Source organism: Prionailurus bengalensis, chromosome E3 (assembly GCF_016509475.1).
Source record: "Prionailurus bengalensis isolate Pbe53 chromosome E3, Fcat_Pben_1.1_paternal_pri, whole genome shotgun sequence".
Lineage (NCBI taxonomy): Eukaryota > Metazoa > Chordata > Mammalia > Carnivora > Felidae > Prionailurus > Prionailurus bengalensis.
In genome coordinates, this window is record NC_057357.1 from 13,838,024 (window position 1) to 13,850,140 (window position 12,117).

Consider the following 12,117-nt stretch of genomic DNA (forward strand, 5'->3'; position numbering starts at 1 on the left):
GCCCTCTTAAATTTGAATTCCTTGTAAGTGTCCATTTGACAAGACCTGCTTATTCCCGTCACGACAAACAGGACTCTTCCTCCCAAACAAAACCCTTATTACCCATGTCACCTTACCTGTTTATCTCCAACCTGAACCGTCCATCCCTCTTGCTTCCCTGTCCTGGTATTGGATCCCAGAGCTCGTATCCTCAGAGTCAAGCTCAGTCCCTTCCTCCATCTCCTTATCCTGTCTCCTTGGTCACTTTCATTTATTTACTGACTGTATTTGTGAAGAGGTATTTGGGTATGATTATATTCTCATTGACACCACTGATACGTCAGATGCCCTACTCTTTGGCACACAGAGAATTCCTGTGGCCTCTTACTGGTGTCATCTACCCCATCTCTGTTTCCTCTGTACTGGGCTCTGCACTGCCTCCAGAGCTGTTTTTCTAAGAATCATAGCTCACAACTAAACTGCCTTGTTTAAGATATTTTAGACAAAGTCTACGCCCCTGAGGATTGTCTGCAGAGCCCCTCAAGGAAGTCTGAAGCTTCCCCTTCATCTTCCTGCCCTCCCTCTCCTTCCCCATCTTTGTACCTTAGGCTTAGTCCCTCTGAACCACTGTTGTTTTCTTAAATAGTATGCACTTTCAAATCTTCCTACCTTTGTTTTCTCTTTTGGATCTTTTTTTTTTTCTCTTTTCCTTCTGCCAGCCCCAATGTCACTTTCCCTAGCAAACTCTTCCCACCATCCTATGCAAGTAGACTTCTTTAATGCTTTATTGAAATGAGTATGTGGATATGGCTCATTTCTCTGTGAATGGTTTTTGGGTCAGGTTTTTAGTTATGAGAAGGGAGAACAATATTTAGTACTTTTGAAGGGCTCAATACTTGAAGGAATTGAAACGTTTCAGAAAATCATGAAAAGAGATTGAATTGTAGTAAGTACTGTGCTAAACAGTTGTCTAATCTGATTGTTCTGAGGCCATTTAGTCCATTTAACATCATAATTGGGGCATTCTTCCTACATCTTTTTGAGATACCCAAAAACTCCCCATGTTTGTGGGTCCCACCATGCAGTCATTCATTCACTTGTGCAAGCGTGTGTCCCAGCCTCCTTTCTTCCCACCTTCCCCCCAAACTTTTACTGAGGTTTTACTCTGTCCTAGGTTGGCTCACTCTTATTAAGGAAGAAACAGACAGGGGCCACACCATCCATGAGTTTCCCTTAGTTAAGAAGAAAATCTGATCTAATCCAGGCCTGTAAAGTGTTCTTGATGTCCTGTTTCTTCTCTTCTCTCTTTTTTAAGATCTGTGTTAGATTTTCCTTTTCCCTGACAGTTTGTTTCTGCCCTTTTCTATTCCAGAGCCATATATTCATGCGTTTGCCTGGATGTGTCAGCATTTTGACTGCCCAGAAATTTTCATCCGGTACTTTAACTGGGTTGCGTATAGTTCTGTGCGCTTGAGGTTGACTAGTGGACAGGATGAAGTCTCTGTCCTCATGAGCCTTGCATTCTGTTGGGGAGGCAGACAACAGACATGTGAGCTGTGAGCATAACTGTTTCTGACAGAATATGTTTTACCAGGTAAACAAGACAGTGATGAGGGGCTGAAGGGCATGTGTTGCTGTTTTAACCAGGTGATCGGATGAGGCCTTTCTGTAGACGATGTTTAAACCAGAGCCTGAAAGAGGTAGCCCTGTGAAGATCTGTGGGAAGAGCATCCTGGGCATCAGGAACCACAGGCTCAACGGCCTGAGTCAGGAGCAAGCATGACGTGTTTCAGGGGAAGAAATAAGGCCAGTGAGGCTGGAATATAGTGACTGAACGCAGGGGTTGATCACATGATCTCTTCTAGTGTATGGTAAGGAGGCTAGGCATGGCATGAGTCTCCTGGGCTACTGTAATTGAAGACCACAAGCTGGTAGCTTAAAATAATGGAGATTTATTATCTCATAGTTTTTGAGACTAAAATTCCAACATTAAGGGTGTCAGCAGGGCCATGATCCCTCTGGAAGCTCTAGGAAGGACCCTTCCATTCCTCGTCTAGCTTCTGGTGGCCTCTGGCATTCCTTGACTTATAATTGTATCAGTACAGTACCTGCCTCTGTCTTCACACAGCCTTCTGCTCAATTTGTAGCTTTGTGTGTCCTTTCTTCTCTTTGTTAATACAGCAGTTACTGGATTTAGGACCACCTTAATCTAGTATGACCCCAACTTAATTATGTCTACAAAGACCCATTGTCCAAATAAGGCCATTCTAGTGCAAACTTTGGCAGCACCTGTACCACGTAAGGTTGTTTTATTGTCAAGGTTCTCAAGAGGAATAAAACCAATAGTGTGTATAATCATATACAACTACGGAGGCTGATAAGTCTGAAGGTCTGTAGTCAGCGGGCTGGAAACCCAGAAGAGTCACTGGTTAGTTCCAGTCTGAATCCAAGGCCTAATCACGAGGAGAACTGATGGTGTAATTCTAGTCCAAAGGCTGGAAGGCTTGAGACCCAGGAAGAGTCCATATTTCAGTTGAAGTCTGAAAGCAGGGGAAAAACCATTATCCCAGCTGGGGTGCAGTCCGAAAAAGTCTCTGTGACTTTGAGGATAGTCATTTTTTTTTTGCACTGGAAGATGTTAAAAGGTATGTTTTTCTAATTTTTACTTTAAAATGTTTATTTGCCCTTTATATGAAACAACAGATACAGATAAGACCAAGAATGCAGAGAGGTAAAGAAGCCAGAAGACAAGGAGTATAGATGAGAGCCAGTGACTACGTGAAGGGGGTTGGAACAGAGGGTTGAAAATTGAAGTTAGAAGGGTCCATTTCCATAACTAATGCTTTTTTCAAGTTGTTGCCCCCTATTTTTTTTTAAATCACATCTATTATTTATTAAAAACCAAAAGCAATCAATAACAATAATGATGACGAACAAAAAAAGAAAACAAAAGCAAATGCTTTCCCTAAATATCACATGTTCCCTGAAATTTCCACTAGTTTTTTTTAACTTTTGTGGTATGAAATTACAAAATTTCTTAGTTGAAAAGCTAGTTTTCTTATTTTTGTTTATTTCTTTTGTTATCTGTAGAATTTTTTTTGACATATAATTAGTGTAGAGTTTGTTATGTTAGTTTCTGGTTGATAACGATGATTCTGTGCATCATGCATTCCTCACTACAATAGTGCATCATTACAGTCTTATTGACTGTGTTCCCTGTGCTGTGCTTTTCACCTCCATGACTTAGTTTTTTTGTAACTGGAAGTTTGTACCTCATGATCCCCTTTATTTATTTTACCCCCATCCACCTTTCCTCTGACAACCACCAGTTCTCTGTATTTAAGAGTCTGTTTTCTTGTTTGTTTATTCACTTGCTTTGTTTGTTTTAGATTCCACATCAGTGAAATAATAATGGTATTTGTCTTTCCCTGTCTGACTTATTTCACTTAGCATAATATTTTTAGGTGTATTCATGTTGTCTCAAATGGCAAGATCTCATTCTTTTTTATGGCTGAATAATACTCCTTTTATATAGATAGAATACTCCTTTTATAGATAGATATATAGATCGACAGACAGACAGACCACTTCTTTATTCATCTGTGGATGGGCTTGGGGTGCTTCTGTATCTTGGCTTTTGTGAATAATGCTGCAGTAAACACAGGGATCTACATATATCTCTTTTCAAATTAGTGTTTTCATTTTCTTTGGGTAAATACGGTGATGGAATTCTTGGGTCATGTAGTATTTCTCATTTTAATTTTTGGCCTGTTTTTCCTTGAATTCCCCTATTAGTAATTTCCCATTCAAATTTATATTGGGTCTTCATCATCTATTAGTAATCTTATCCCCGAGACAGATTTCCTAGGATTAAGATTTCAAGTTTTTATAATTGTCATTGTTTTTTAAAATGCTACAGAAAATCCATGAATGAGCTTGTTTTGTGGCCTTCACAAGAAATGTACTTAGCCATGATCCTCCGTGTTTTACTCCCAAGAGAGAAAAGCATAACAGGGAGGTGGGTAGGCAAGGATGTCAGACACAATTGGTGATGTGGAAGAATTTTAAAATATTCTATTTAAATTAGCCGTAGGGTCAGAGCACACATCCTCATTGAGAGGTGGAGTACACATCCATCCCATACTCAGGAGCTGTAATAGTAGCCATGGCCTTTCTGTGTAGATGTCTAATAAATGGAGCACATCTTTTTTGGATGGATAATCAATTTTGAAATCCCTTGTTGTAGGTAAGCCGTTAAAACAGAAATGTTAACTTCATGAGTTTAATGAGTACCTTCCATGATAGCTTAGTGACAGAGATGGAAAGAAAGTCAGGTGGGGAGCAGTGAGGAAGAGTAGAATGAGAGTTTAATGAATATCCACTTGCACACTTGAATGTCAGCAGCAATGTTCTACCTCCTGGAAAATGTCTTTCAACTGTGCATCCCATTACTATTCCTGCAGCCCATGTAGCTTGGAGATGGAGGCAGAGTGTGTTTGTAAGAAAGCTCTCCTTTGCAACATAATGAGATCGAGGCGGGTAATTTGCAGATTGCGGGAGCAGTGTGGTCAAACCTGGAAAAAAAAAAAAAAAACCAGCCACATGAAAAGACCATGTGAAATAGGAGATGGCTGATAATGAGCCCGGAAATCACATATCAGATAGCCAGTGGGCTGGCATTTCCTCACATCCTTGTCCTCTCATTGCTAAACACTTTCTCTTACTCTGTTTGCTCAGTCTCTCTACACCTAACATTTCTGCCTTGTGTCTTGAAAATATGAATGAATTGGCATCTCTGCCATTTGAAACAAATAAGAATGAAGGCTTTTTCATTATTCAACAGATGTATTTGCCTAAACATGGGTGTATGGTATTATTTCGAATGCTTTTGAATCCAAGGACGTTTTGTTTGTTGCATTCTTTTTTAAAACATCTCATTAGTTTTTCAAGCCTCATTTTCACTCCTTGCCTTTTCTCGATTCTATGACAATTTTTGCTATATAGTTTGGAGAGAGTTTGCCTTCCCCCTCCAACAAAACAAAAAAGAAAGACCCCTTCTCATTAGATATGGATTGGGGCAACACAGAAAGTTGAAATCAGCTTGATTCTATCAAGTGTTCAGTGGTCAGGGCATCACAACCTCTTTGCTTTCCTAGGCCTTTTACCTTGGTGTCTGTCTCTTTCCTGTATGAGAAATCGGTGCCAATCCCTAAATGCACATCTGTAAATTAATAGCCAACATAATGCATTTCAATCATGGGAAGACTGTTTCTAGACATCTATTTCATTTTTGTAGCATAGTCTGTTTTTGCCCATGGTTCCAGGTGTTCATGGAATTTCTGACTTGGGAAAAAGGTTAATGCTCTCAAATACTTGCATCTGTATTGAGATACAAACTTGGATTAGGCATATGATCGAGACTCTTGTGGACCTTCTGGATAGCAAGGCCTAAGGGATGTGATGTGTGTCATGAGCTGGCAGTGAAACCCTGACTCCTGCCTGTGGCTGGTCTCAGAACTTCTGTTATCTTTATCTGATGCTGAAGGTCTTATTGTTGACCAGGAATAGTGTCCCACTGAATACAAGGCCATAGCAAGATTCTTGAAGTTGTAGTAATGGACAAGAAGATACCTCTTTCAGAGATGTTATTTCTTTCAAAATCTCCAGTGATTGAAGGGGGCTGGCAATTGGCCGAGAAAAATGTGGTGGAGAAGGGAATAGGCAGGGAAGAAATGTCAATGCTATGGGTGTTTGGCAAAGGTAAAGATTAGAAGGATTTTTTTACAGAATTTTTTGCCAGGTCCCCAAAACACAGCTTAATGCCCCCAACTTTTTTCTGTATAGAAAAAGAGGTGAGTACAGTGGGTTGACAAATGTGAGTATCCTCTGACCATAAGGTTCTGTATGCTTTCTAGCAAATACTGAAACTCTAATGGGCTTTTAATGCACGGGAGGATACAGTGTCTATGTTCTTTCATGTGTCTGTCTGCATTTGTGTGTGTGTGGGGGGGGGTGGTATAAGGCAAGGTGCTTAAATGCTTTGTTGCATTATGTTAATTCCTCGGCAGTGCAATCAAATTCATGTCGTAATTAAAGCTGTCAGTTGGAAGGCAAGCCAATCGCCACGAAAACACAGCATAACAAATGAAGTGAAATGATTCTGCGTGTAGCTATACAATGCTTCGCCAGGCATGAAATTAAATAAGTAATTTGATGTTGACATCAGAAATTGAAATGATACCCACTGTTCCCTCATTCAGTCAGACCTGCATAAACAATAGCCAGAACAAATATGCACAACAAAGCCCTCTTCTCCACCCAGCTCCCTGAGTAATGTACAATATATATGCAAAATGAGTATAACAGAGCTTTCCGAGACCTGAAGGATGTAATTTTCTTTGGTATACAATAAGATGATATGTATGTGGGGGTGGGAGGTGGGTTTGGAGGGGTACTTCTGCTTCTGGGATAAAATGCATTTGCAGGAAGGGGAAAAAAAACCTGCAATAAACAAATCCCATGCTCTTTCTGAGTAATTCATTCTAAAATGAGTTTACTTCCCAGGGGCATGACTCCAGGGTGGTGGAGACCTAAGTTGGCTTTTGCCTTCCTCTGCTCCATGGAAGGCTGTGGGTGCTGTACACAGGTGATGCGGTCACATGGCTAATCACTGCTAGGAGAAGCTGTCTCCATGGCTACAGTGGATCTCCCTATGTACCATTTATGGGATCAGGAATGCAGCAAGATTTTTTTTAAACCAAGTCTGGTGTGCAAGATCACACATCTATTGTCCTTTATTCCCCCTGAGTCTGTCTGAAACATCAAGGTGAAGAAAGTTTTGCTTTGGGAAGTGCATTTAGGAATGCCCTGGAGCGTACTGTTCTTTTTTGTTGTGGATGCTGTTGATACTTACCAGCACTGTATTTCCTTCTCAGAAACAGTTTAAAATCAGGAAGATTCCCATCTACTGTATTTTCAGAGGTGTTAAATTCACCTAAGCCTTCTTTCCCCCCCCCCCCATACAATCCACTTATTTATTTATACATTAATTCAACGAATACTTACTAAGTGCATCCTGTGTGCTAAGCACTGGGGAAGCAGTGATGAGTTAACCAGATGGTCCCTGCTACCTGTAGTTTGCAGAGCAGGGACAGAACATGTAGGTGGAATAATAGCTAGGGATGAACTGAGTGAGTACTGCTTGTAGGCGGAAGTCAGCCCGCCCCAGGAAGGGGGTAGCCCCTGATCCAAGCTAGTCAGGGAGAAGGCCCTGCCAGCGCAAGGACACTTAGCCAAGACCAGGAGACTGTCTTAGCATTGCATTCCTTTTGTCTCAAGCTTATTTATACTTAGGGCCTTCCTTGTTCACAAAAAGGATACTAAAAATTAAAGAATTTGTAATGGGAGGTTTTAAGCAAAAAAAAAAAAAAAAAAATACAGAAGTACAAACAAGCATGAATCACAGACAAATCTAAAACAAAACCCAAGTTCTCTTTTTGGCCTCTTTGCCCAAAGAAATGGTGCCCTGCAAGCCTTTCAGAATGAATATTATTTGTTTTAGTCTTCTGTGTGTCAGAACTATGGAAGCCTAAATTGATAATTCTTGTGACTAAAACCTTCAGAAAAATGTTGCTTTTCATGGCTTCCCTTTACCCACACATTCTTTGCATTTTATTCTACTAATTATGTTTACAAAATGTCTCATTTTTGAAAAGCGCTCTGTGTGTACTAACTGATGCCTTTAGGGAATAAACTGGCAAGTAGGTCATACACTGGAAAAGTCATCCAAACCCACTGGGCTTTTATTTTCAAGTCAGTCTGGGCTTTTTCCTCTTGCCTGCCCCTTTGCGGCCACAAAACTGAGTAGCTTGAGACCAGGGCATTGAATGTCAGCAAGTCAGGGAGGCAGGCTGATGCGTGTCTGTTTAGTCTCAGTGCAGGGCGAAATGCCATCATTAATTCATTACCCAGCTGCCTGTCAAATAAATTGGCAATTACGTCCACCGCAGAAGCTTGGAATTCAGTAAATAGCACGTTAGCATCTCTGAGTTGTTGAGAGATGTAAAGGGGAAAATTAAGCCAACACGGTGTTTGTATCAGTAGCAGATGACAAGGGGCAGCATACACTAGTGATGTGATGTAGCGATGAAAAACCCGCAAAGGGCTGGTAATGAGCTGTGTGGATTGGAACGTGTTAAAAACCATTGCTGATTTTCCACTTTGTCTTTATGCTTTATTGCAGAGTTCAGCTCCTTCCAGCTTGGGAACAGGCTACTTCGTAAGTTTATCTCAACTTGCACACGTGTGCCTTGCGTTGGCATTGATTTGCTTCTATAATGTTCGCTCATTAGGATGTGAAAAAAAAAACCTAAGAAGTCCCCTCTCAGTCCTAAAGAGCAGACTGATAGCCATCCTTTTAGTAGGATTATTTTATTTTTAAAAGACATAACCTGTCGGGCCTCGTAGATCATGAGTCAGTCTGAGATGTGGGTCTCGTAGCCAGCACATTTCCTTCTCACCTGGCAGTGTAAAGGAGACCTGATTGGCTCATGCCACCTTTCCTACATAAATGGTTTTTTTTTTTTAGTGACAAGTGCCATGTCATGTGGAGGATGGAATTCAGATTATGCACTGAGGTTTTTATTCACTTTTAAGATCTCTCTCTTTTTTTTCTTTAAAAGATTTTTATGTTTAAGTAGTCTCCACACCCTACAGGGGGCTCCAGTCTACAACCCTGAGATCAAGAGTTGGACGTTCCCCCAACTCGGCCAGCCAGGTGCCCCCACTTGTAAGATCTCTTAAAGAACTTTCCCACATATGTAGGGAATTGCCTTCTTTAAAAAATTATTTTGGTGAGAGGTGGTGGTTTAATGGATGTTTTCCCTTACAGTCTGAGTACGTGGCCTTTAGATTTCCTTTCAGCAATCATGGAACTCCTCATTTTAGCAAATATAAGTGTATTATGTTATTTCTAGACATTTCTTTGTCCTTTGGGAGGGGTGGGATGCTGTCCTACCTCAGGGATTATCTCATAGATAATTCTCTCATAGAGAAATTGTCACTTCATTTCTTTTATTTATAGCAAAATTACCCTTTTTGGATTCAATAATCTTTTTCAAGATATAAGTAAACAAGAGTTACAAATAGGCATTATTTACACAACAGGAAAACATGCCAGTGTGGAGGGTCTTTTTTTTTTTTTTTTTTGGTGGTATTTAAAGGAATCATTTCTGAATGATGAGCATTGTTACTCTGCCTGCTCAGCATTTTCTGAGAAAATAATGAAATAATGAAAATAAAACAAAGTGGAAAATAATTACTGATTCAGTTTAGTTGCCTTTAAATTCCTTTCCCCTAAAATGCTAATTATGCTGGTTTTCTTCTGCCCACACATTTCTCTTGATAACATTAAATATATGAAAACCAGCATCATTTCATTGAATGATAAGTCTTTTCCAAGCTTGGCAGAAGTAGCATTTTCTAAATGTTGATTTTTTTTATCTTAATCTATGATAATGAGAAAAAGGAGAAGGATAAAGATTTTTTGGTACCTGTTTAATACAGTCAGCACGCTTTTGCTTGCTCCGTATTGTGACTGAATATTCATGCTTCCAGAAACAAGCAGGATGCTGAAGCAGTCGAAATAACAGAAGTAGCCCATCTGCCATGCCTTCACACCAGGCTGGATGTGGGTTGAGATGCTGGAAGTAAAATCTGGAGACTGCCAGTGTCTCTTCTCGGTCCAAAAGCTAAATTATCCCTCTTGGCTTTCTTCAGTAGAGCAAGGCCAAAACCACTAACTTAGCCCTTGATCACTTTGAGACTGAACGTTCCTGGTATTTTTTTCTGTTGTCAGTATGATCACCCTGAAAGAAGAAAGTCATCTCTAGAAACATCAAGAAGTTTATTACGCTTTTTGTCACTTATTTTTCTCATTTCAGGAGTGTTTATTTTTTATTCCTTAATAATACACACTTATGAGAAGAGTCTGCAGTTATGAATCTAAAATGATTTTTACATTCACGCTCTGTTGGATGAGTATAAAAGTTTGTCTTTTGGTGAAATTGCTCTTAGTATTGCTTTGCTTACATAAAAAAAATCTGTAGTATTATTAGCTTACATGGAAAAGATACGTCCCAGATGCATGTTCAGCTCTCAACTATGACAAAAATGCTCTACTTAGAATGTGTTTCCAATAATGGGATTATTGTGTTATCAAAGTGCAAAATCCATTGATACTACTGCCAAGTTCTCATCAAAAAGTGTCTTCTGTTTCAACTTTCATTCCAACGATAGCAAATATAATACTTGATTTCAGGTGCCAACATCAGCATTGGTGAGTTTTATGCTTCTAGGTGGAAATAGTATATGCACAACTTATAGTAGTTTTGCATTAACATGTTCTTTGCACTGTGCTTTATGATCTGTGATTTCATATTAGCCTTTACTTATGTCTGTAATGAAGGCTCAGCATCAGGTAAGTGAGATGTCGACTCTATCCTTAATTCTTTTCAGCATCTCTTTCAAGTGTGGACGGAGGCAAATCACCTGCAGAGTCACAGAGCTATTAATGCTATTGAACCATAATGTGAACTCTGGTATAAGAAAACTGAAGGCACTCACCTATTGGGTTTAACAACCTGGAACTCTTTCTTTAAATACTCTCCCATGCCCCAGCATTAGTCTAACTTCAGGATTTCCTTTCATTTAGATTTTATGCTCTCATAGAGCTTTTAGCGAACTAAGGTAAAATGCTGATCATTGTGTGTGCTAATCAAATGAATCCCCACTGGAGTACACGCACACACACACAGGCATATGCGTGTGCCAGCCCACACCCCGTGTCCATAGCCAGTATATTCTGCCTTCCTTCAGTTCTTTTCATTTATCAGTAGTGATAAGTTAAAACATTTAAAGAAGAACCCTTTGTTTTCTTTTTAGTCATATTTGTTTATATCTCTTTGGTTTTGTGTTCCAAAGATGTCTGCTTAGGTCTGTTACTTTTCCAATTCATTTATAAGCTGAAGATTTGAGAAATGAGAACAGCAGCTAAAATCAGTATTTACATAAGCATATTGCAAAGGATTCTTAAAGTAGACAAAATAAAGAAGGATTGGAACAAACTTTTCACATTTTTGGGAGCTTTTGAATAATGTGGGTGTTATACACACAGAGAGACACGCATATATATTCATTGCATACTCAAGCCCAGCTCATGTTCTAAATATAAATGGAAGTATAGACTGGTTGGAATCTATTTGCTTTTTTTTTTTGCTTTTTTTTTATTTTTGGCAAGAGTACCAAAACTTGTTGGAGTGTGTAGGGTTTTTCTTTCTTTTTTTTTTTTTTTAAACCTTAATGCAGTGAACACGTTTTCATTTTAATTTAAATGTTTTGGGCTATATTCTCTTCTTATACTTGTATTTGAAGTGTTATTGTGCATAGTGGATAATTAAGAACTTAGAGACAGAATGGTCTGAAGACTACTTGTGTGACCTTGGGCAGGTTATTTGATGTTTGAGAGTCTGCACCCACCTAATAGAGTTGTGAATTCTAAATGAGACAAGGTGTTTCATGCACACAGAACAGCTCTCATTAATAGCCAGCTATTCCCATTAAAGCGTGTGATGGACAAAACTTGCTGTCATTAAGTGGTTGTGTGATGTTGTGGTTGGTAGAGGATTACCACGAGAAATTAGTGATGCAAGAAGGAAATTTTGGAATTTGTAGCTGTATGGCCGGAATACTTGATTCTTGCTATATTCTTGTCCCTTTCTGAGAAGCCTGTAACTGTGTGTTTGGTCAGCCGTATACCACTTTACTACACGTGTGAGCAAAAAACAAATATGGAGTTCATTGTCTATGATCCTCTATGATCACCATGATGTTGGAATGAACCATTCTAGGCTGTCCATGTATTATGGTTGTTTAATTTGTCTCTTAAAGCCATTTGTTTATTTTCTTCCTCAGACCTGAGTCATTTAAAGACTGCAAACAGCTCTTGAATTTGGGCTGGGGGGTAGGAAAGATCTGTGCAATACGTTCAGGTGTTACGAGGTTGTGTCATGTATTTGCTGCTCTCTGACACCCAGAAGGAAAGTAGATACCCTAGTGTACCTGAGTGAAGTAAGCGAAGTC

The 12,117-nt window shown here is 39.5% G+C and overlaps 1 protein-coding gene across 1 annotated transcript in view; it reads left to right on the forward strand.

Annotated features, from left to right (window-relative positions):
* The window catches only part of AUTS2 (activator of transcription and developmental regulator AUTS2), a 1,117,204-nt gene that overhangs the window by 505,738 nt on the left and 599,349 nt on the right, over positions 1–12,117 (forward strand). Inside the window, 1 exon segment of the mRNA XM_043561364.1 lies at positions 8,222–8,257. Coding sequence (XP_043417299.1) covers positions 8,222–8,257 — 36 coding nt within the window.